Source organism: Sander vitreus, chromosome 22, assembly GCF_031162955.1.
Source record: "Sander vitreus isolate 19-12246 chromosome 22, sanVit1, whole genome shotgun sequence".
NCBI lineage: Eukaryota > Metazoa > Chordata > Actinopteri > Perciformes > Percidae > Sander > Sander vitreus.
In genome coordinates, this window is record NC_135876.1 from 23,682,945 (window position 1) to 23,705,703 (window position 22,759).

Sequence of the window (22,759 nt, forward strand, 5' to 3'; positions counted from 1 at the left end):
AGACAGACACTATACAAGTACAAATGCATTTTCATTTCCTCAGCCAGGCAGAAGCCTTTTGTACCACTTCTTCCTCTTTGGCTTTGTCATTATCTGGCTCTGAAGATCTACCAGCTGGGACCTCATGGTGCTCTCGGTCCTCTCCCAGTCCTGCTCTTTTTCCTGCTGAATCAGCTTCAGGCTTTCTGTGGCCTGAAGGAGGGATGCCTTGTCCTCCTTCCACTGGTTGAGATTACTCTCCAGCTGCTGCTCAGTCTTCTTCAGAGCAGCCAGGAGGCAGTCACTCACAAAGCTTTGCTCCTCATTCTGATCCACATAGGAGGCTGTTGATTTCTTGCTCTCCTCCAGCAGGGAGGTTTTCTCCTGCTGCCATAGGACACGCTCACTCTCTAGCTGATGAGCCATGAGGTTCTTGTTGCTTTTGTCCTGCATCTCCAGCTGGGCTCTATGGGAAGCCTGGGATCTTTCCAGTATCTCCTTTACCTCATTGTCCTGTTTTTGGAGAGCTTCCTCCATCTTGCTCAATTTATTCTTCAGCTCCTGAGCTTGAGCCCTCTCAATCTCCAGATAGCTCTCCAACTTCACGTTGGTGGTCTTACCTACCGCGAGCATCTGTCTCTCTTTACGAAGCTCCATCTTCTGAGTCTCCACATTGTTTTTAAGGGCCTCCTTCTCTCCCTTCATCTGCTCCAATTCGACTTTCAGGTCTTCGAGATCTTTTTGGGCTTTTCGCAGCCTGTTGCTGATTTTTCCCAGCTGGGATTTCAGATACTCTGTTTCCCTGGGTGGGGAGTGGACACGTTCAGCCAGCTGAACTTTCAAGTCACACATCTCCCTCTGCATCAGCTTTTTGTCATGGCTCAAAGTGCTGCCCTCTCTCTGTTGTTGGAGCTGATCGAGGAGATTGGCCAGCAAGTCCTCTCGGATGATCAGGTGAACTCTTCCCTCAGATTCACATTGGGTGAGCCTCACCTCGCTGTCCTTCAGTTCACGCCGTACTTGTTCTTCAAGTGAACTGAGATAGAAATTCATTTGCGGTTCAATCTCTCTGGAGTGGAATTCCATGTTTTCCAACTTGGTATTCTGCTGGACCAGTGTCTTTTCTCTCGTTGCAATCTGCACCTTTGGATTGTCACAGTCAAATGACTCTCTGATACAAACTGCTGTCTGAGTGAATTTGTGTCAGAACTAAAGTTGGGTCCCAGTATTCATAGTGTGTCGTTATGACAACAACAACAACATGTTTTCCTCTGTTTTCAATCCAAATGGTTATTGATTCTATTCCATTATATCTTTGATTCTATTGTTGCTATGGGATACCAGTTTGTTTATGTTTGAATATACAGTATGAATGTAATGATTTCTGATGATTCCTAAAATATGGCAAAGAAAGAACACTTTACGAAATATGGAAAGGAAAAAGATGGATGTCTTTGCACAAGAGCAAAACACACAAGTATGCGCCAGTTGGGACGCCATTTTCTCTAACTCCAATAATATAGGCTACATTCTATATCTGTTTCTTTTAAGGTTTGTTGCAGTAATGTCTGATGATAACATATGTAAAGTATTGCCCAGAAGATCTTTTTTTTTTATGACTGAACCAAATGGAAAAGTCTTAATGTTGTGTGTTAGATCTTTTATTTTTTCATAATAACACACAGGGGAAATATTAGATTGTGAGTGGCTAAATACTAACACAAACACGTGTATTAAGGTACGTTGGTTTTGTCTCCCTTCTCTACAGTTGAGTGTAGAAAAATCCTGCATGTTGAAGGGATTTTACTGCATTTTAATTTAATGGAAATTACTTGTTTTCTTCCTGACAACAGACGATCTTTGTTAAAAAACTAAGCACCGCAGCAAACGGTGCTGGATCCCCATTAGCCCAGGCTGATGTTATCAATCCTTAGACTGGATCAGTTGTATGTGCTGCCTGCTTCCGGACATCCCAGAATTATGAGATAAGCGAGACAGAGCAGGCGGAATTGAGAGGAACTGAAGATGGGGGTCTACTGTGCATTGTATCTGGTGGTCGCGAGTTTTCTGAGGATTTTGAGTCCTGCCGAAGGAGGTGAGCGACGCGTTTACTGCCAGTGCGTGTGGTCGTAGATACACATTTAAGACGTACGATGACAACATCGTCGCATCTGTCTTTCACAATATTATGTTTGGAGGTGGGGCGGGGGGGGGGGGCACAAAACGAAAGTAAACACGTCTGAGATTATATCACTGATCTGCCTTATAACGTTATGGGCCTATATGCTGCAGCAGATTTTTGCACCGTGGACTGGATTTAAACGTCATTGTCCAAAACGAAAAGAAACCTAATATATCCTGTGTACAGTCATTTTATCAGACGTGTAACGTTATAAACGTTCCTCAAAAAGTAGACAGTGGGACGTCAGCTAGTTTTCTGCTACTTTATTTCTGACCTGAACAGAGGCTACGGTGGGCCGTAGACAACGCCACAACAACAAACTGCCTGTCAACTCTCTAACGTGACTAGCCGCCTGTTAGTCTCCCGTACTCCAAACTAAACTCCTTTCTTTCCGCAGGAATAACAGCTGCACCCCCTTAGCTCTCAGCCAAATACAGGTGTATTACCTCCCGCAGCTCTATCTCATATGTAGCTGGCAGGCTCACAACATCTAAACTAACATGTTTACTTTACTGACTTCAGGAACTCTCAGCGTTTCACTCAATATGACTAATCTGAACTGGACTAGGCCTACTGTCTCTGAACAGTGACAGCCTTAACATTAACGTCTGTTACAGTATATTTATTTGGTGCTATATCTTTGATTTATTTATTTCACTGTATTATATGTTATTTATTCGACTGTAAAGCACTTTGTGACTTGCTTGCTATTATTATTTTTATCAGGCCAAACGTTGCAATCAAGTAAACCGTCCTGCATCGAGCCCCGAAAAAGAACGTTGTAGGTAATACATAAATGTTATTACGACATTTAGTAACACAGTCAGAGAGAGCATGGGTAGTTTACATTAAAACATCCCCATTTCCAGAGCATGTGCTGATCCGCAGCGCTGTGGAGCATATGCTGTTAATATTAGTATTAATATTTACGGTCTATGCTGTGGAGGAAGGACAATGCGAGACTACTGCTGACCAACTGCGCACCTCAGTGCCATCAAGTGATCCGTCGTAATGACGTAATGGTACGGATGATTGTAGGGGCCAAAAAGGACGATTTCTCACATATTATATAGGCTACCAAATTAAAAACATTATAGTTAGATAAGATAATCCTCTATTAGCCCCACAGCGGAGACTTTTAGTGTTACAGCAGCAAAGGGGTTAGTGCAACAACAAGAAGCATCAATAAAAAAAAAGAGAAAAAGAGCAAGAAATAACTGACCTCAGAGGAAATTATAAATTATACATTTTAAACACATTGGCAATTTCCTTATATTTTAACTCTCATAAAACTTTTTCAAAGAGGTTTGATGACCATTTTCAAAAAGTCCTGTTCACAGTTCACAGACTATGACCATGTGAAAAGATCTCAATACCTTTTCCAGTATTTCTTTTTAAGATTATATTAATTATCTCTTTGTGGTTGTTTCAAGTTTTTTTTAGGTCTTTTGTAGTCTCGCATAGCCAGACCTTCCTCAACAGCGCTGCCGAGGAGGGTCTGGCTAATCACGTTGATGAGAGACAAACGTGCTCTGGTTTATTGGCATTTCTTCAAACCAATCACAATCGTCTTGGGCGGAGCTAAGCTCCGCACGGTGTCTCTGCTAAATAGTCTCAGGAAGGAACTTGTTTTGGTGGAACGTGTACGTTCAAAGGTTGTTTTATTCGTGCAACAGAAAACTCAGATTGGACAGATAGTCTAGCTAGCTGTCTGGATTTACCCTGCAGAGATCTGAGGAGCAGTTAACTATAGTCCTCATAAGTCCACCGGAGTTTAAAACTACAACACAAAGGAAGCGGAAGGTAACGGGACATCCGAAAACGGACATCCGAAAAGAGTGACATCCGGCGGAATTTCTGACAGAACGAGAGCAATCCCAGAAGTGGAACATCGTGGATATAGACTAGGTCTTTTGCATCTCTTTGTGCTCATTTGCATCTTTGTACCTGGTGTGTTGCAGATGCGGAGGTGTCCTGTGTTTTCATGGAGTGCTGCACCTTACCGTGCAGCTTCCAGGTCGACACTGAAGTGATAATCCACTGGATTCAGCGGACAACGGGAGACACTCGTGTCCACTCGTACTACAACAACCAGGACCATTTAGCCCTCCAGGACCAGCGCTTCAAGAACAGGACATCACTGTTCCAGGACCAGATCTCGGGAGGAAATGCCTCGCTCCAGCTGTCGGGGGTGAGGATTCAGGACCAGGGAAGATACCAGTGCACCACCAGCACCCTCGCTGGCAACAAGGAGTTAATTATCAACCTGAAAGTGGATGGTATGAGAAACACACAGTAAATACATAAAAGCATTAACTTGTTACCTAAAAAAAAAATCTTTCTTTACCCTAAATTATTAGTGAATTCATCCATACGTAGAATCAAGACCCTCTGTTTTTGCAGCTCTGGTCGATAGAGTCGACATTCAGCATGTAGAGAACTGGATCACCTGCAGCTCAGAAGGGATCTACCCTCAGCCTGAGCTCACCTGGTCCACCAGCCCTCCGTCCAACGTGAGCTTGGAGAACAATCCCACAGTCCAGCAGACTGAACAGCTGCTCTACAACATCAACAGCTCTCTGATAGCTTCAGTTACTGATCTGGTCTACAGCTGCACCGTGAGCACGCGCACAAACAAGAGGACAGCCACTTTGAGGCAACTGTGTGAGTATTGTTGTTGATATCTGCCCTTTGAGTTAAAAAAAAAAAGATTCCTCCCTGGCTGCAACCAAACAATATAAAACCTGCAGCTGGGATTAACCCTTGTTTTCATTTGGTTTTCAGCTTTACTGCAAACTAACAGAAAAGAAAAAGGAACAACCATAGAACTTGTTTTTGTGTTGGATCATTTCAGCTTCTATCAGTGGTTCCAGCAGTGACACAACAATCCCCTGCACTTCAAACACTTCACTAACAGGCTTCAGCCTCACCTGGAGGTTCAACCTCAGTCAGCTCATCCTGAACCAGACCGGAGACAACGTCCTCTACACAGAGGAGTGGAGGCAGCGGGTGAAGAGTGTGTCTGAGTCAGGCAGCCTCACACTAAAAGCCTTATCTTCAGATCAAGAGGGGATATACACGTGTGAACTCAGTAATGCTGAGGAGACCTACGTAACCAACACTCTTCTAAGGATTATAAAAGGTAAGTTCAAGTCGGTCTGAGCAAAAACTGTCATTTAAATTATCAGCATAAAATTATAGATTTAATATTTGGGCAGTGTTTTGTTCTTAGTCTGGCTCCACCAGCGACAACACAGCTAATAAATCAGGCCAGCAAGATAATAGGCTCCCCCCAAACCCAGAACTTCACACCCGGTCAGTACTCAGGAAAGCCACTATAATCACACAGGATCCCACCCACCCCCCTTCACCAATCCTTTCAGTTACTGCCATCAGGTCGACGCTACAGAATCCTATTTGCATGGACAACATATATAAAAAATCCTTCATCACCACACTGAACAGCCATACATAGACAACATCAAACAGCTCCATTCAGGCTTCTTCTTGCACTGTTTTTTTTTTGCATTTTGTACAGTCAATGTTATTACACTGTTTCTACATGTATCTTTATGTTCTATGTATTTTATGTCATTTGAGCCTGCCCTGTCAAAGACAAATGACAGACAATAAAGTTTTTCTTATCTCATCTCTAAGGGTCACAGAGAGACGCCAACCCCTCCACCACGTTAAGATAAAGATTTTTGGAGAGGCGGATTGATACATTTGTTACATACATTAAAAAAATAAATAAATAAATAAAATGTATCTGCGCTGTAAGATGGACAAGTGAGCAATATTGAAAAAACGCTCTAGAAGTTCTTAATCAAAAATATTTCTGCATAAATAATAAGCTGCAGCATTGTGATGCTACAGTAGTTCATCAGTACACCGGTGGAAGTTTGGTTAGTAGAAAGTTCAATTCACTGACTCTTCTTCTGTTTCAGAGAGTCAAACTGATGTCGCAGGCATTGTTGTTGGTGTGGTGTTAGGAGTCATTTTGGTGACAGTCATTGCACTTTACTGCAAACATAAACAAGGTAAGAAAACACGTTTTACATTCTCTTAAGTTAACAAGAATTGCTGTCTCGGCTAAAATGTTTCTCTAAATTAGAAGATCCAAGCAGAGTGTAGCATAAAACATAACTCAGTCGTCTCAGTAGTTTGAAGATAAAGTAGAACATTTAACCAAATCAAATGAAGGCTTCTTGTTTGCTGAGCTTATTTATTTTGTTCTGCAGACATTGTTCTTTATACTGGAAAAAATAATTTAAAAAAAGTTTGTTTTGAGTAGTTACTTTGATTTGATTGATTGGTCTTTCACCAATAAATCTGTTGTTTTTTTGTTCACAGGAACAAACTTTCTTCTACAGAAACTGTATTGTTTTAATGTGACCCCCCTGGTAAATATCTACAGTGTGACTAACAATCCACTGTAACATCACTGTCACACTGTGCTGCTCTGAAGTGTATAATATTATTCATTGATAGATATTATTCACGTAATTTGCATTTAAAAAATGGTCAACCCAACAAGCGGACATAAAAAGTCAACCTGCGGCAACACTTCAAAAGTAGCCCAATTCTGCGGGAAAACCCGACCTGGCAACCCCGCTGCTGCTAACTAGAGAGGCTCAAAGCTACATTGGCCGCTACTAGCGTACCACACCAGAATATCTGACTTAACTGTTAGCAGTGGGGTTTCATTGTGTGTTATGTAGGCGCCAAGAAAGAAGAATGCATGTCATTGAAAAGACGGTTCTGGTTCTGCTGCACTGAGTCCAACAATGTTATAGAAGTGCAATGAAAAACAAGTTTTTAGCAAACAAATATACTTCAACTTTATTTATTTACATAGCACCTTTCATGCAAGCATACAGCCCAAAGTGCTTCACAGAACAAAATTAAAACAGTATTGTTAAAGTGGAAGGAGCTGTTGTGTTATATTGTATATTGTATAGTTTGAGCGGGTGAGTTTTTGAGGTGGGATTAGAATGTCACAGTCACGGTGTCAGACTATCGTACGTGGATTCATGGGAGCAGGGACTTCTAGAGCCTGCGTGCAGTGCAGCTGAAAGCCCTAGCACCCATGGTGCTGACACGTGAGGCAGAGAGGGTCAGAACGGAGCAGTGGTGGGTTTAGTGGATATGTAGTCATGTGTATCATCAGCGTAGCAGTGAAAGTGGACACCATAATGCCGGAGGATTGTGCCCAGGGGGAGGAGGTAAATGATGAATAGTAGTGGACCCAGTACTGACTCCTGGGGGACCCCAGTGGAACAGCAGAAAACAGTTGTCAGCTGGGTTGGCACCAGGTTTTTTGAGGGTGGGTGTAATTGCACCCATTTTGAGTTACAGTTCCAGAATTGAGGAAGGATTATTTTTTTTGTGATCAGAGAGGAAATAGATGGCAGACAGGTTTTGACAAGAGTAGTGGGAAGGGGGTTCAAGCAGACAGCTAGTGGGTAGTTGTGTCAGGTTTGAAAAGTGAAAGGCGAGAACAAATGGAACTACCGCATTGTTTCATGTCGTTTAAGTATGAAACATTTCACATCTTTAACAACGCGTTTGAAACCCTGATTGGTACGTTCTCTAGTTTCGATGTGAGCAAAAAAACTAACTTAACAGGAAAAAAAAGCTCCTGTGGGGTCATATCGCTAGGGGCTGTAATTTATGAAACGCTCCTGTGAGTTGTATTAAAGGCCAGGAACAAACAACCTATAACGTTGTATGGTTTGGAGGACTTGTATTTTTCTGTGGATCAACTAACTAATTAATTGTAGACTTTATTGAGATATTAATCATATAGTATTAACCTCAGACTTTGTGACTTTTTACTTTAATATTAGAATTTTATATTTCATTTTAATGGCTAGTTTATTATCTGTTTTGTCTTGTCTTTTGCCTTCCCTGCACTTTATGGAATAATTATGTATGTTAAACTGATAATGTTGCTTGTATATTTATAAGTATTTTCAAACTGATTGCTTTTATCTATAAATTATTCAGTGTATTGTGTCTATACTATATGTATTTCTGATAGAGAAAGCTGCTAGGTAACCGCAACTCCTTTAGTAATTCAGTCAAGTCATTTAAACTGACCTTAAAACCTGTCACTTTGAGTTTATGAAAAGTTAGCGGAATGTGTCTTATCTATTTTAGCATAAGATAAGTAAAAAAAAGTAGAAATGTTGCTACAATCTTTTCTATACAGTACAATCTAGTTATAAACTGTATTACACTATATATTATATACCATATTAAATTGCTACCGTATTATATTACTTATCAGGGCCATATGGAATCTGTGGATGCAGAATTTTCCACACAGAATTTTTAAACAAATTTTAAAAAGAAGATGAAACTCAAGTGTTAACACATCTTCACCACAAGCAGAAAAACAGTCTGCTAAATTTCGTAGATTTTCTGGATCACCGCTGAAAACTGTAAAAGAAATCTGCAGATTCCAATTCGGTGTGCTTATTATATATTGATTAGTCTCATTTTGCCAGACCTTCCTCCAAAGCGTGCTGGAGGAGGGTCTGGCTACTCCACATAGCATTCGGGATGGGAGGAAAACGTGCTCTGGTTTATTGGCATTTCTTTAAACCAATCACAATCGTCATGGGCGGTGCTAAGCGCCCTACAGAGCCGCGGTGCCTCTGCAAAATAGTCTCAGGAAGGAACTTGTTTTGGTGGAACGTGTACGTTCAAAGGTTGTTTTAGTCGTGCAACAGAAAACTCAGATTGGACAGATAGTCTAGCTAGCTGTCTGGATTTACCCTGCAGAGATCTGAGGAGCAGTTAACCATAGTCCTCACAAATCCACCGGAGGTTAGAACGCCAAAACAAAGGAAGCCCAAGGCAACGGGCATCCGGCCAAAATGAGTGAAATCGGAGCAATCCCGGAAGTGGAATGTCAAGGATATAGACTATATATTGATTGATTATATTCTACGTTATCTTGCTGCACTATACTATACTTTCTACAGTTATATTTTTGTACTATACATTGTTATTCTATACTATAACACAACTGCACCTTATACTATGTCTCATTCCCCTCAATGTTTCATAATGTAACATATTATACTGTTAATGTTTCATTGACCCTTGTATTATATTCTTTTATATCAAGACTCTGCTGCTATGTATAGTTTATATTTTGGTTTATGTACCTTTTATTATTTGTTTGTTACTTTGTTTCTATATTTATGCATGGTTTTGGTTTTACTGCTGCAACAACCGAATTCCCCCACTGTGGATTAATAAAGGTGTAACTTATGTCAACACCCTGCTGCTTTTATTTAGGTGCAAAAGTTGTAGTAATTATACAAATAAAGAAATAGTCTGTTTCTGTACTGATATCTAGGATCTACTCTCAACACTACAGGCAACAACAGTTTGTTCATGCACTGGTCACTTGAGATTTTTAGCTGTTTATCTTCCATTACATGTCTTCTTTCAGACTAGTGGAAGAAAGCATTAATTTTACTACACTTTGTCCACTTGTGTCTATAAATTACTTCTAAATTGAACAAAAGTTAGCATTAGATAATGTCTCATTGGCATATTTAACATTTCTGAAAACTTGTTAAACAAGAAAAGAATTGTCTTAAATACTAAGCTGACAAATAACTGCAGTCTCATCTTTACTACAAGTGTGTTCAGAATTTACTGTCAGTGTCAGTTTTATATTAGCCTGGACGCCAGCCGAACTTAGCCGCGCCCATAAGATTCGAGGTCGGGAAGTTCACATTCTGACTAGAATCGGAGTATGACGATGTCAGGCTAGTATTATATATTAATTTATCTGACAATGTGGACAGAAAAAACATGTTTAAGTTTTTAAAAAATTATTATGAAAAATAACTGAGAGACTTTTAGAACAGAGGCTAACATTAGCTTAAAAAGCCGTCGGGACCAATGGTTGTTTACATTCTTTTGGTCTATGGTTGGGACTGTAAGCAGCCAATCAGAATTGAGTATTCACCCAGACACATGGTTTGACGTTAATGAAGCTTTAAGTGAATAAAGACAAGAGTCTAAACTTGTACCGTTAGTCCACATTACATGTTATTCGTTCAGGTAAATTTATTTTAAATGAACCAACATTAGAGCCAACAGAGCAAAAAGTAACAAAAGGAGAAAGAAGGAAAATGAACCCAGATTGATCGTTAACACTGACTTTAGCTACATTTCTTTGCTAAAAAAGTTAGCTAATTTATTTTAAAAATGAGTTCACTCAAAATGTACTTACACATAGATGAAATAAATAAACTCTGCTTGGTTCCTCTTCGACTGAAGAAATAAAAAAAAACATTCACATCACACAAAACCGAGAATTACCATCGAGCATCATATCCAACTACACTGATTTCAAAATAAAAGCAATATACGATGTAAAGAACAATTTTGTCATTGAGAAAAAAAAATAAATAACGCAACAGAAAGCAAAGCAGAAATATTCAAATAATACATTTGAATGGATATATTCAGTTTTTGCCATAAACTAGCAGGGTCACATTAAACTGTAATAAACTAAAAAACATGATGTGATTTAGGATTCCTTTCCTGTGTGTAATTGTTTTATAGACACGATTAATGGATATACACTAGAGTCTGCATGTTAATCAGTTCACATTAACATCATATACAAAATAAAAGATAAGGTGCAGATTTTCCAGAGTCCAGACATAATCTGTTTGTAGTCAGTTGAGAAACCTCAGTGAAGCTTTGATTTAATTCAGGTTTTATCTTCTGTTTGTTTGCTACAAGCAAATATTTATGTTATTATATGAGAAATAGCTGGTACTGGTATAAGGTAACTTTACGTCCAAAATCATCTCCCGTTGTTATTAAGAAATATGTGGGAATTAACTGTAATGCTCCGTTGTTCCACAGGGTGGAGCTCCAACAGAAGGCAAAGCTTTTTCACATGATGGACCCCTAAACTTACACCAATTAGATGACAGGCCCCCATTACATATTATGATACAATTCCATCCCAGGGTCCCCCATGTTATAGGATTTTTGCTTTTAGATGTTTTATTACAGAAAACCGTATGAAACCCACGTTCATACATTCTGTCATTGTGTTACTTATGGATGGAACTATAGTGAAGATGTTAATGAAAAAAGGATTCCCCTTTTTGCTGTGGACCCCTTGGAACACACTCAAGGACCTCCGGTCCGGGGACCCAACTTTGCGAACCACTGTGTTAATCTACAGTTGTTGTCATGAACAGAATTAATCTGCAGAGGCACTTTGGGTTCAGAATATTTGAATGAATAAAGAGAAAATGAAACCCAGGTCCAGGTGGAGGGTGGAAGAGGTGGTTGCAGAGTGTGGAGCAGAAGGAGTGGAGGAGTATCAGTGTGTCTGCAGAGACTGTGTAGAAGGACAGAGCAGCAGCAGAGCAGTCCAGATCCAGAGGGATACGCAGGGATGACAGTGGACTCCACATCGTGTCTCAACACATCCTCATTCCTGATCACTCTTAGTGAGTCCACTTCCATCTGATGTAAAAAGGAGACAACAGAAGTGATCAATGAGTTTTTACAGAGACTCCCTTCATCAGCTGTCAGTCAGTGATGCAGCACAACCAGTATAAAGACCAGCAGGGACTTTAGTCCTGTTCAGACCACAAGTGGAGCGACTGTGTAGCGTAGCCTGCTTCTTTTCAGCTCTCATGTTAACATATTGGAGCGAACACACTGGGCTCAAAGCTCACAGACTAGACCAGATTTCAATGAAGTACTCAGTGAAAGAAAAAAAAACTGCTGAGAGTCCTGAACAATTCATTACTGCAGAAACAGGGAGATGTTCACTGTTCACTTTATGATGAATTTACTGCTGTTGGGTTCAAAGCTGTTAAAAACCATCTAAGGGTTTAGTCTAGTTTTAAATATTACATGAAAAATATGGAGTCCGTTATTAAAATATTCTGACAAAACAAATGACAGAAGGACAGATGATGTTAAAGGTCCGACATGTTCATAAGACACAAGACTGAACAGTAAAACATTATTTGTAATTACTGGACTTCAGCAGAGCTTCTGCACTGCATCAAGACCACAAAGTTACTAAAACCAGTGATTTGCAGTCAAATCAGTCAGACTGATCTCAGAGCTGCGACAAAGATGAACTGATCAGTTGCTTAGTGTTAAAATGAGAGAACAAACACTCTGAGATCAGATTTGATGTTTGGTCGTCTTCACATCATATCAAACGCATGATCACAACAAGCTTCTGGCGTATCTGATTGGCTGACTGTCCTCTCTCTCTCTGTCGGACTTTCTGTACAATCCTAAAGCCTCACATCATTCTCCTCTCACAGCTTCACTGAGAAGGTTGGAGGTTTACAGGAAATACTGGATCTTTGCTGTGATACCAACTATGTTGAGTTCAATACTGACTCCAACCCTCTACTGACCTCAGAGTCTCCAGTCTACAGTGTGGACTCTCCACAAGATCACACAGCAGCTTTACATCTGAATCCTTCAGCTTGTTGTCTCTCAATTGCAGCTCCCTCAGATGGGAGGGGTTGGACTTCAGAGCAGAGGCCAGAGAATCGCAGCTGATCTCTGTCAAGCCGCAGTCCATCAATCTGAAAAATGAATAAATGTTAAAACAGTTAAAATCCATTTATAATCTAATCAGATTAGTTCAGGTTTTAAATGTGTCGCTCAACATTACTACTGCATGTCCTAATCAATGAGCTTTTGTCTAAATCAAATAGAGTGACTTTATCATTGTGTTATTGCAGATCTTCATAATGTCCCTCTTCTACAGACATCATCCAAATGTCACCACAACTTTCATTCACCTAATTCATGTCAACACAGATTAATAACAGGCTGATCTCAGTCAGGTCTGTGATAAAAGGATCAATAATATATTGATCTGTTAAATAGCTGTGTGTTCCAAAGGATCAATATCGGACATTATTTGTTAAAAAACATTTAAATTAACAGAAACAAAACAAATTGTACTTCAGCAGGTAACCTTTATTGATTTCAAAACCAATTTTAGTTCAGAGGACTTTCTGTATACAGATGTGACCATTTACCAACAATTATAAACATTCATTTACTTTAAAGGCCAGTTCAGACCAAAGATTTGCGACGAAACTTGTGCTTTGTTCGCTGCTCCCTCTCTTCAGTCACTCTCTAGCTCGCTTGACCACATACCGTGCTCGCGGGCACTCATGGAGCCTCCGTCCAAAACGCTTCCATTTCGACCAGCTGACAGTTTGTAACATATAAATAAAATAGGTTACGGATCACTTATTTCTATGATTAGTAGCTGACTTCGCTATTGGCTGTTTAAACAAGTGACGTGTGTTACTTTCTAAAACCAGCCACTGGAGACTTGACCGGCTGAGTCGCAGGCGCCACCATCAGCTGGCTTGAGTCAAGCTGAGACGGGCCGGTTCAGAGCACTGCAACTTTTCCTGCAACGTTCTAACACGGTTTCGGCTCATCACCAATCTTTGGTCTGAACTGGGCTTAACAACTAACAGTGGACATCTTTTACAGTTTCTTTAACAAACACAAGTCTGTTGTGATTAAAGACAACGTTTAGTAAAATAAACAGGAAAATATGAACAAAAGAAATGTACAACTTCTATAACTATACAAGTAACAGAGAGTCAGTGAACTCACCTCAGAGTCTCCAGTTTACAGTGTGGATTCTCCAGAAAACCACACAGCAGCTTTACTCCTGAATCCTTCAGGTTGTTGTCTCTCAGCTGCAGCTCTCTCAGATTGGAAGACTTCAGAGCTGAAACCAGAGAAGCACAGCTGCTTTCTGACAAACTGCAGTCCATCAATCTGAATAAAAAAAATATGTAGATACAAATCCATTTATAATCCAATCAGATGTGTTCAGGATTTAAAAGCTCAACATTACTACATCCTAATCAATGAGCGTTTCGCTGAAATGAGTAGAGAGACTATCATTATTATTGTGGATCATCATGTCAGCTTTCTACAGACATCATCCAAATGTCACCACAACATTCATACACCTATTCATGTCAACACAAATAAATAACATGCTGACCTCAGTCAGGTCTGTGATAAAAGGATGAATAATCTATCTATACATAAAACAGTGTGTTCTGAAGGATTTATTTTACCAAAAAGTATAAACATTAATTTACTTTAACAACTAACAGTGGACATTATCTACAGTTTCTTTAACAAACACAGGTCGTTTGTGACTGCTGACTAAATATAGTACAATAAACATGAAAATATGAACAAAAGGAAAATGTACAACTTTATGGATACGTTTATGGTACCTTTTTTTGTACATAAATTAGATTCAATTGTTAAATTAAACCTATCAGGTCTATAATAGTAACAGCGAGTCAGTGAACTGACCTCAGAGTCTCCAGTCTACAGTGTGGACTCTCTAAAAAATAACACAGCGGCTTCACTCCTGAATCCTGCAGCTTGTTGTCTCTCAGGTCCAGCTCTTTCAAATGGGAGGGGTTGAACTTCAGAGCTGAGGCCAGAGAAGCACAGCTGATCTCTGACAAACTGCAGCCCCTCAATCTGAATAAAAAATAAATGATATAACTTAGTTATAACAAAGTTTCTGCTTGAAAACATTGAGTCAGCTTTAACCAAGTCCAGTTGCCCTTGTTTTTAACCTTCCTTTGAAAAGTACACTTTATGTGTGCGCAATACATGAACTGACCTCAGAGTCTCCAGTCTACAGTGTGGACTCTTCAATCCAGCACACAGCTGCTTTACTCCTGAATCCTGCAGCTTGTTGTCAGTCAGGTTCAGCTCTCTCAGATGGGAGGGGTTGGCCTTCAGAGCTGAGGCAATGACTTCACAATGAATCTCAGAGAGTAGACAGCGAGAAAGTCTGTGATGACAGATAATGTTAAAATTTAAATATAATCAAATTGACACTTACATCATAAAAATAGATCACAAAGCGCGTGAACATGAGCGGCTGTAGCCCAGCTGGTCGGTCCTTTATCAAAAAGTTTGAGTGCCAGATTTGTATTCTCCTCACAGCATTTGATACAACAAAGACATTTGTAGTGTAACATGTACAAATGTTTTTAATAATCATGTTTAAACTATTTAAGAAAACTTGTATAGAGTGTACCTTTTATACCTTGTGCATGTCTGTAAAGTGTATATGTACAAATGTTAATCACATCTGTACTTACATAGCCCTTCTGCAGTTCCTCACAGCTGGAATCAGTCTCTGTCGTCCCTCCTCTGATGTGTTGTACTTCTGCAGGTTCAACTCATCCAGAACCTCCTCTGACATCTGCAGCATGTAGGCCAGAGCTGAGCAGTCAATCATAGAGAGTTTCTTCTCTGATCTGTTCTCTGACTTCAGGAACTCTTGGATCTCCTGATGGACTGAGCTGTCGTTCATCTCCATCAGACAGTGAAAGATGTTGATGCTTCTGTCAGGAGAGATCTCGTACATCTTCATTTCCTTCAGGTTGTTGATGGCTCTCTGGATGATTTCTGGACTGTTGTCTGTCTGACCCAGCAGGCCTTCTAAGAGTCTCTGGTTGGACTCCAGAGAGAGGCCATGAAGGAAACGGACAAACAGGTCCAGATGGCCATTTTTAATCTTCAGGGATTTCTCCATGGCTTTCTTCAGGAAGACATCCAGAGATGAGTCAGTGTCACCATCATTATCATCCTCATACAGGTAAGAATCACTATGCAGGTATAAAGAACTCTTCTGGGATTTCCAGTCTTTCCCCAGGAAATCATCCAGTACCTCTGTGTTCCTGTTGGTGTAACAGTGGTAGAAGTAGACAGCAGCCAGAAACTCCTGAACGCTCAGATGAACGAAGCAGTAGACTGTTTGCTGGAAGATCACACTCTCTCTTTTGAAGATCTCTGTACAAACTCCTGAGTACACCAAGGCCTCTGTGACATCCAGACCACAGCGCACCAGGTCTTCTTGGTAGAACATGATGTTTCCTTTCTCCAGCTGTTCAAACGCCAGCCTCCCCAGCTTCAGAAGAACTTCCCTGTCGGTCTTCATCAGCTCCCGTGGACTTGTCTCATGTCCCTCATCATACTTCTGCTTCTTCCTCTTTGTCTGAACCAGCAGGAAGTGTGCGTACATGTCAGTCAGGGTCTTGGGTAGCTCTCCTCTCTGGTCTGTAGTCAACATGTGGTCCAGAACTGTAGCAGTGATCCAGCAGAAGACTGGGATCAGACACATGATGTGGAGGCTCCTGGATGTCTTGATGTGGGAGATGATTCTGCTGGACAGTTCTTCATCACTGACTCTCTTCCTGAAGTACTCCTCCTTCTGGGCGTCAGTGAAGCCTCGTACTTCTGTTACCCTGTCAACATACGCAGGAGGGATCTGATTGGCTGCTGCAGGTCGGGAAGTTATCCAGACGAGAGCCGAGGGAAGCAGCTTCCCCTTAATGAGGTTTGTCAACAGCACGTTGACTGATGACTTCTGTGTGACATCAGAAACAACCTCGTTGTTGAAATCCAGTGAAAGTCTGCTTTCATCCAGGCCGTCAAAGATGAAGAGAACTTTAGAGCCAGCGAGCTGCTCTGCTGTGACCTTCTGTAATGTTGGATGGAAAACACGGAGCAGCTTGAGAAGACTGTACTGCTCATCTTTGATCAAGTTCAGCTCCCTGAACGAAAGAGGGATCACCAGACTGATATCTTGGTTTTCCAAACCCTCGGCCCAGTCCAGAGAGAACTTCTGCACTGAGAAGGTTTTTCCAACGCCAGCAACGCCGAGCGTCAGGACGACTCTGATGCATTTCTGTTGGTCATGTAAGGCTTCAAAGATGTCGCTGCACTTGATTGGAGTTTCATGGAGGGTCTCCATCTTGAAATCTATCTCAAGCTGCCAAACCTCATGTTGGGTGTTAACCTCTTCACTCCATCCGTCTGTGATGTAGAGCGCAATGTAGATCCTATTGAGGGATGTTCCACTTCCTGTTTTACCAGGTCCTTCAGAAACACATTCACATGTCCTCTTCATACTGATCTTATGTGCATGCTGACTACCATTCACTAGAAAAGAGAAGGTGAGAGAGAAAACAAGAAAAAGGAAAAGTTGACAATCAAACAAGTCATTATTTTTAGTACCAATATGAAGATGATCAATATAAGAACGTATAAAAAGTAAAGGTTATAAAGCAATTATCCTTTCTTGAAGTAAAAATTACATTTATTGTTAATAGTGTTTTCTTTATTTTTAAAGAGAAACCTCAGAAGTGCTCCTTTGTCTCTCGGCCTCTGACTGTGTATTGGTTTACATGTTTGATTGACAGCAGAGGAGGCGGAGCCTCAGCAGCAACAGGAAATGTTTGCTTATATCAGCAGTAAGTTAACAAATTTCTGACATGACTAAAGGTATCAGTAAACAGTAAAATAAAGCTCTATCTGAAAGTACAAACAGGAATACAGTAGGGAAAGTGAACTCCAAACCACAGAGACTTAGTTAGAAGCTACAAAAGTACAGAGAGCTTTCTCTCTGATCACTAGCACAGACACGTGTTGTAAGTTTAACTGCAGACAAGGCTTTGTTTTGAGGGAGATGACCATCTCAGGTTGGCTCCTGTTGACCATGCTACGAAGCAGAGCTACGACAGCTAAGCTCGGTTTTTCCCTGCTGTGAGGCTACAGTGGAAATGTATTTATTCATGGCTTAGCACAACACAGCACAGAAAAACTGTGAGAGACAAAGTAAACAAGCGGAAAGCTGTAGTTTACAGGCTGAGGACAGGCAGTGTTTTGTTAGCAGAGGTAGTGAAGTGAGAGGACCCTGTTAAGCATCTAGACTGACCAATATTGATACCAGCAGGTACGTTTTTCAGCTGCTTAATATGCTGCAACTGACCAGCTAATGAGCACTTCACTGTAGCTTTAAAACAGATGTCAGCAGTGCACTTTTTCAATTGTTATGTCTCAGGCTGCTGTTAGTGTGGCTGTGTGCCTATAGACCTGTAGTCTATATCCACGACGTTCCACTTCTGGGATTACTCCGGTGCCGCAGGAAATTCCGCCAGATGCATGTCTTTTCACCGATGTCCATTTCCTTCTGCTTTTTTTGTGTTGGCGTTCTAAACTATGATTATTTGGTGAGGACTATGGTTAACTGCTCCTCAGATCTCTGCAGGGTAAATCCAGACAGCTAGCTAGACTATCTGTCCAATCTGAGTTTTCTGTTGCACGACTAAAACAACTTTTGAACGTAAACATGTTCCACCAAAACAAGTTCCTTCCAGAGGCTATTTTGCAGCGGCGTCGCCCATGACGATTGTGATTGGTTAAAATAAATGCCAATAAACCAGAGCACGTTTTTCTCCCATCCCAGAATGCTGTCTAGCCAGACCCTCCTCCGCAGAGCTGTGGAGGAAGGTCTGGCAATGCGAGACTAAAAGACCTGTGAGAACTAAGAACTTCTACTTAAAAGAACTAAGCTTTGCGGTGACGACCACATCGAAAATGATAAGAGTATACTAAAGGAAAAGCTTCTGTAACTATGGGGAATGAAACCTCAAAGCCGTGCGACGCATCTGGACCCATAGTGGGTGAGATGGTTAGAAAGTATGGACCGGACTGCTTGAGATATCTGTCATATTGGTCAAAAAGCTTTGGCTTTCCAAAAACTGGATCACTGAGTCCAGGAAAGTTATTTTATCTGCTTTTATATATTTAACGGTTTTAACTGCTCTTCAACGTTTAATTTCTTATACTGCACTGTAACTTCTTTTTTTTCTCGTATTTTGTGTTTTTAATTTTTTAATCTGTTTTCATGTAAAGCACTTTGAATTGCCCTGTTGCTGAAATGTGCTATACAAATAAAGCTGCCTTGCCTTGCCTGTGACCTTACTGCTTTACAGTTTAATAGTTCTTCATCTCCATCTATGCAGATGGAAAACAAACGGCATGCCGATTGGTTAATGCAAAGACAGGGGGCGCTATCATAAACCAAAACATATTAAATAGAAATGTATTCCTTTGGGTTAAGATATTCTCTCATAGAACACAGTAGGAGTGATACAGAGCAGATATGTTCACTGGAGCAAAATAAAACTTTCAGGTGGACTTAAATATATATATATTGATTGTAAACAGTCGTGCTGTATGACACACAAAATATCACTGTTTTACAACAAGTTTTCAGACACGAAGACATCATCAGACAAATGTACAGACTTACTGGCTGTCTGCAGTCCAGCTCTGGATCTGGGCGGCTGCTCCTCCTCAGGGACATCACTCATTTTCCTCTTTCTGTGAAACATTTCGTTATAACTAAAATGATTTGTTGATTGTATTTGATTAATATCAAGATTTGACCAAAACTGTCTCAAAGCTCAGATGTTAACAGTGAACAGTAAAAGTGTTGTTACTGTTTCAGTTGAATTCAGTCTGTAATGAAAATGTTCCTTGTATTTCACCTCTCCTGCTTTCATAAATACTAATAACTGCTTTTCCTATCTGACTGTCTTATTAAAACATGTAGTGATCTGCCTGTAGTTTGTTTATTAATACAAACACGTTCTGCGGCTCCATTAAAGAAGAGCTGATCATGTCTTTTACTACAGCTTAGCTTGAGTGAGTTAGGTTTGAACTGAGGTTAGAAGTGGTCTGAATATTGCAGTATTCAGACCACTTAGAACAGTCTAAGACACACAGCATGTAACAGCGATGTCGCAAGTTTAAGTCCAGACTGTTTCCTTTTCTGTAAAGGCGCTGACACACCAACCCGATTATCGGCCGTCAGACAGTTTAGCGAGGTCAGTGACCCGAGTCTGTTCAGTGTGTTCCGTGCCGTCGTCAGTCGGAGGAGGAGGAGCCGTCGGCCTTCATTTGGGGCGATTTGACTTGTTGAATCGGCCAGTGGGCAGTCGGACTCAATGACCAATTACCGGAAATGACGAGCTGGATGAGCGTGACTAGAGCCTCTCAAAATCTGACGAAAATCTTTTAAACTGACCTTTGTCGATCTGAAATGAAGACAGATTCAGCAACTGCACGGCCTATTTCTCACTTCAAAATGTTTTCAGAAAAACGTTTCGGTGAACTATTTTCATAAAATACGAGATCATATTACGAACGAGCCGCCATTATGGTCCGTTTTGAAATTTGGGAGAAGCCAGACCCACGTGACACGTTCGTCCAATCAGCTGCCGGTTTTAATTTTTTTGGGGCGACAATACAGATTAGCGCCGCCTGCCGTTATGGAGACGTATTATGGAGAACGTACGCTCAAGTCGGTGTCGCTTCAATGTGTTCCGAGGCACTTTTTTGACCAACTCGGGGAGACTGATCAGTCCGACTGCCTTTTCTGCTGACGGTCGGCCATCTGGTCGGTGTGTTAGAGCCTTTAGTCATTCTGTTTTATGTCACTTTCTACTGTCAACTATCAAATGAAGGCATTCACTCAAATATTCTACAAAAAACAACAGAAGTCGCAGGTCATAACAGCTGATTAGAGGAAAAGTCAAATCAACTAAATATTTGGAGACCAATATAATAAAAAAATTCTTATGAAGGACATTCTTTCAGATTGCAAATCTTTACAGCAACATTTAAATATTTTGGTTGTATTTATGTAAATTCTGAAATGGAGGTTCTCGTGTGTTCTGCCGCAGAAACCCAATCAGAAATTTGTGGCTATAAAACCCAGAAAAGATCCCTCTTAGTTTGAAACAGTATCTGCACTTACAGTTCTGCATCACGAGTATAAATCTTTTAGCAGAACATTTCTTCATCCTTAATGCATCATCTTCATCAGGTCAGCTGGCAGTAAAAACAGTCTCTTACTTTGTGTCTGAGGGTCCAGGTTCATTACTGAAGAGTAGAGGAGGTTCTTTGGACTTCATAGACAGACAGCCAGATACCAGAGACTCTGCTCCGTCCTCCTCTTCCTCTAAATCACTCATCTTCTGATCTGAAGTCATTCTGCGGGGTGAAACAGCAACACTGGCTGTGATTTCACAACACTGGAAACATGTTTGCACAAGAGTCACATGTACCATAAGAATGAGAGAAAAGTGTGTGACAGTATAAAGTATAATAAAACCATACAGCACTCCATCAGTCAGTTGTCCTTAAATCGTTTAGATGAATCAAACTGTTAAGTTCATTCTAACGTTCCTTTTCTCTACAGTCCACAGGGAGAAAACTGGTTCAGAGACTTCAACTGTAAAATAATGACATGTTGGATTAACACTCACCCTGCCTCGGCCTTCAGTTTCCCACCTCTTGCTCCATTTTGTTGACTCAAAACAACTTTCAGTTTCAGGTTCTCTTTGCGAGTGTTGCTCCTCCCCTCTCGATTTACAGGAAATCAGGCTGAGTTTATCGGGTGTGTGTGTGTGTGTGTGTCTATTTAGTTTGAGTCTGTTGCATGATAAAAAAGAATTTAAGCCCGTTTCCTGAGTTGTAACGTTTTTTCATAATCCAAATAAGCAATACAGAATGTAAAGGTGCTCTAAGCGATGTCACACGTTTTTTTAGGCTATATTTTTTGTAACATACAGCAAACATCTCCTCACTATCCGCTAGCTGCCTGTCCCCTGAACACACTGTAAAAAACATCTCCTCACTATCTGCTAGCTGCCTGTCCCCTGAACACACTGTAAAAAACATCTCCTCACTATCTGCTAGCTGCCTGTCCCCTGAACACACTGTAAAAAACATCTCCTCACTATCTGCTAGCTGCCTGTCCCCTGAACACACTGTAAAAAAAAACGCGGTCTCTGTAGACAGTCCAGGGTCCACAAACGACAACAAAAACAAACTGCGCCAACCTGCACCACCAAACATAACAGTCTTCCAACAAGAAGGATTTTGGGTTGGGGGGTTTGTGCGCGGAAGGGAGGGGACGAGATGAGGAGGAGGGAGGGGCGAGCTAGCCTCCATTTTGTTTGACAATACTTCGAACGTCAACAAGAAGTGATGTCACCCAACATCGCTTAGAGCACCTTTAAGTGAATCCACATATCTGTAAAACTGAGTTTCTCCACAAAGAATCAGGCAAAAGCTCCACTTTAAATCTTGTGTTTACCAAAGATGTGCTCATAAGTTTCTTTCTAAGTCACTCAGCATGGAAAAGCATTAAAAACTGACTAATCAACTAAAGAAATCTTAGTCGATTAAAACGAAAATGACCGAATAGTTGACTAATCGTCAGGCAGCCCTAATCATTAGCAAGGCCGGATTTACCTTCGACCTCTAGGGGGCCTCCAAGACCCCACTAACTGTGTGGGTCTCATCCTTTTTTTTATTTAAAATGAAATTAAAATAAAATTAATTAATGAGTGTGTGTTTGTGTGTATGTGTGTTAACAAATACTCTCATTTCTGAGTCGGAAAAATTCAAATTTTCATTTTCAACTTTCAAACGGTTGCTTGAAAAATGACGATTAATTGATTATATAAATAGTTGCAGATTACTTCTCTGTCACTTGACTGATCGTTTCAGCCCTTAAAGTTATTTTAAAAAAAAAACTGAAAAGTTGGTATTTAGCAGCTTTTCACAATCTGTTGAAGAAATATTACAGGATGCTTTGAGGCCTTAAGATAAAATAAATACATGTGCCAAAAAACTAATTAT

At 40.6% G+C, this 22,759-nt stretch overlaps 2 protein-coding genes across 3 annotated transcripts; one reads left to right on the forward strand and one right to left on the reverse strand.

The window, feature by feature from the left end:
- Positions 1–1,850: 1,850 nt before the first annotated feature.
- Positions 1,851–9,451, forward strand: LOC144537328 (V-set domain-containing T-cell activation inhibitor 1-like). Its single transcript, XM_078280981.1, has 6 exons — positions 1,851–2,074; positions 4,123–4,440; positions 4,565–4,825; positions 5,016–5,303; positions 6,109–6,201; positions 6,515–9,451. Exons 1-6 carry the CDS (start codon positions 2,005–2,007, stop codon positions 6,598–6,600), a joined length of 1,116 nt encoding a protein of 371 aa, XP_078137107.1. The 5' UTR covers positions 1,851–2,004; the 3' UTR covers positions 6,601–9,451.
- Positions 9,452–10,212: 761 nt separating this feature from the next.
- Positions 10,213–21,492, reverse strand: LOC144537326 (protein NLRC3-like). Of its 2 annotated transcripts, XM_078280977.1 has the most exons (9): positions 21,379–21,491; positions 20,966–21,103; positions 19,359–19,429; positions 15,358–17,203; positions 14,871–15,044; positions 14,552–14,725; positions 13,829–13,996; positions 12,598–12,771; positions 10,213–11,680 (listed from the first exon to the last, which is right to left on the reverse strand). In XM_078280977.1, the coding sequence occupies exons 2-9, from the start codon at positions 21,100–21,102 to the stop codon at positions 11,662–11,664; spliced, it is 2,763 nt and encodes a 920-aa protein (XP_078137103.1). In that variant the 5' UTR covers position 21,103; positions 21,379–21,491; the 3' UTR covers positions 10,213–11,661. The 2 variants fall into 2 exon arrangements, with proteins under 2 accessions (XP_078137103.1, XP_078137104.1); XM_078280978.1 differs by lacking the exon at positions 10,213–11,680 and having other exon boundaries at positions 12,682–12,771; positions 13,829–13,946; positions 21,379–21,492.
- Positions 21,493–22,759: the final 1,267 nt, after the last annotated feature.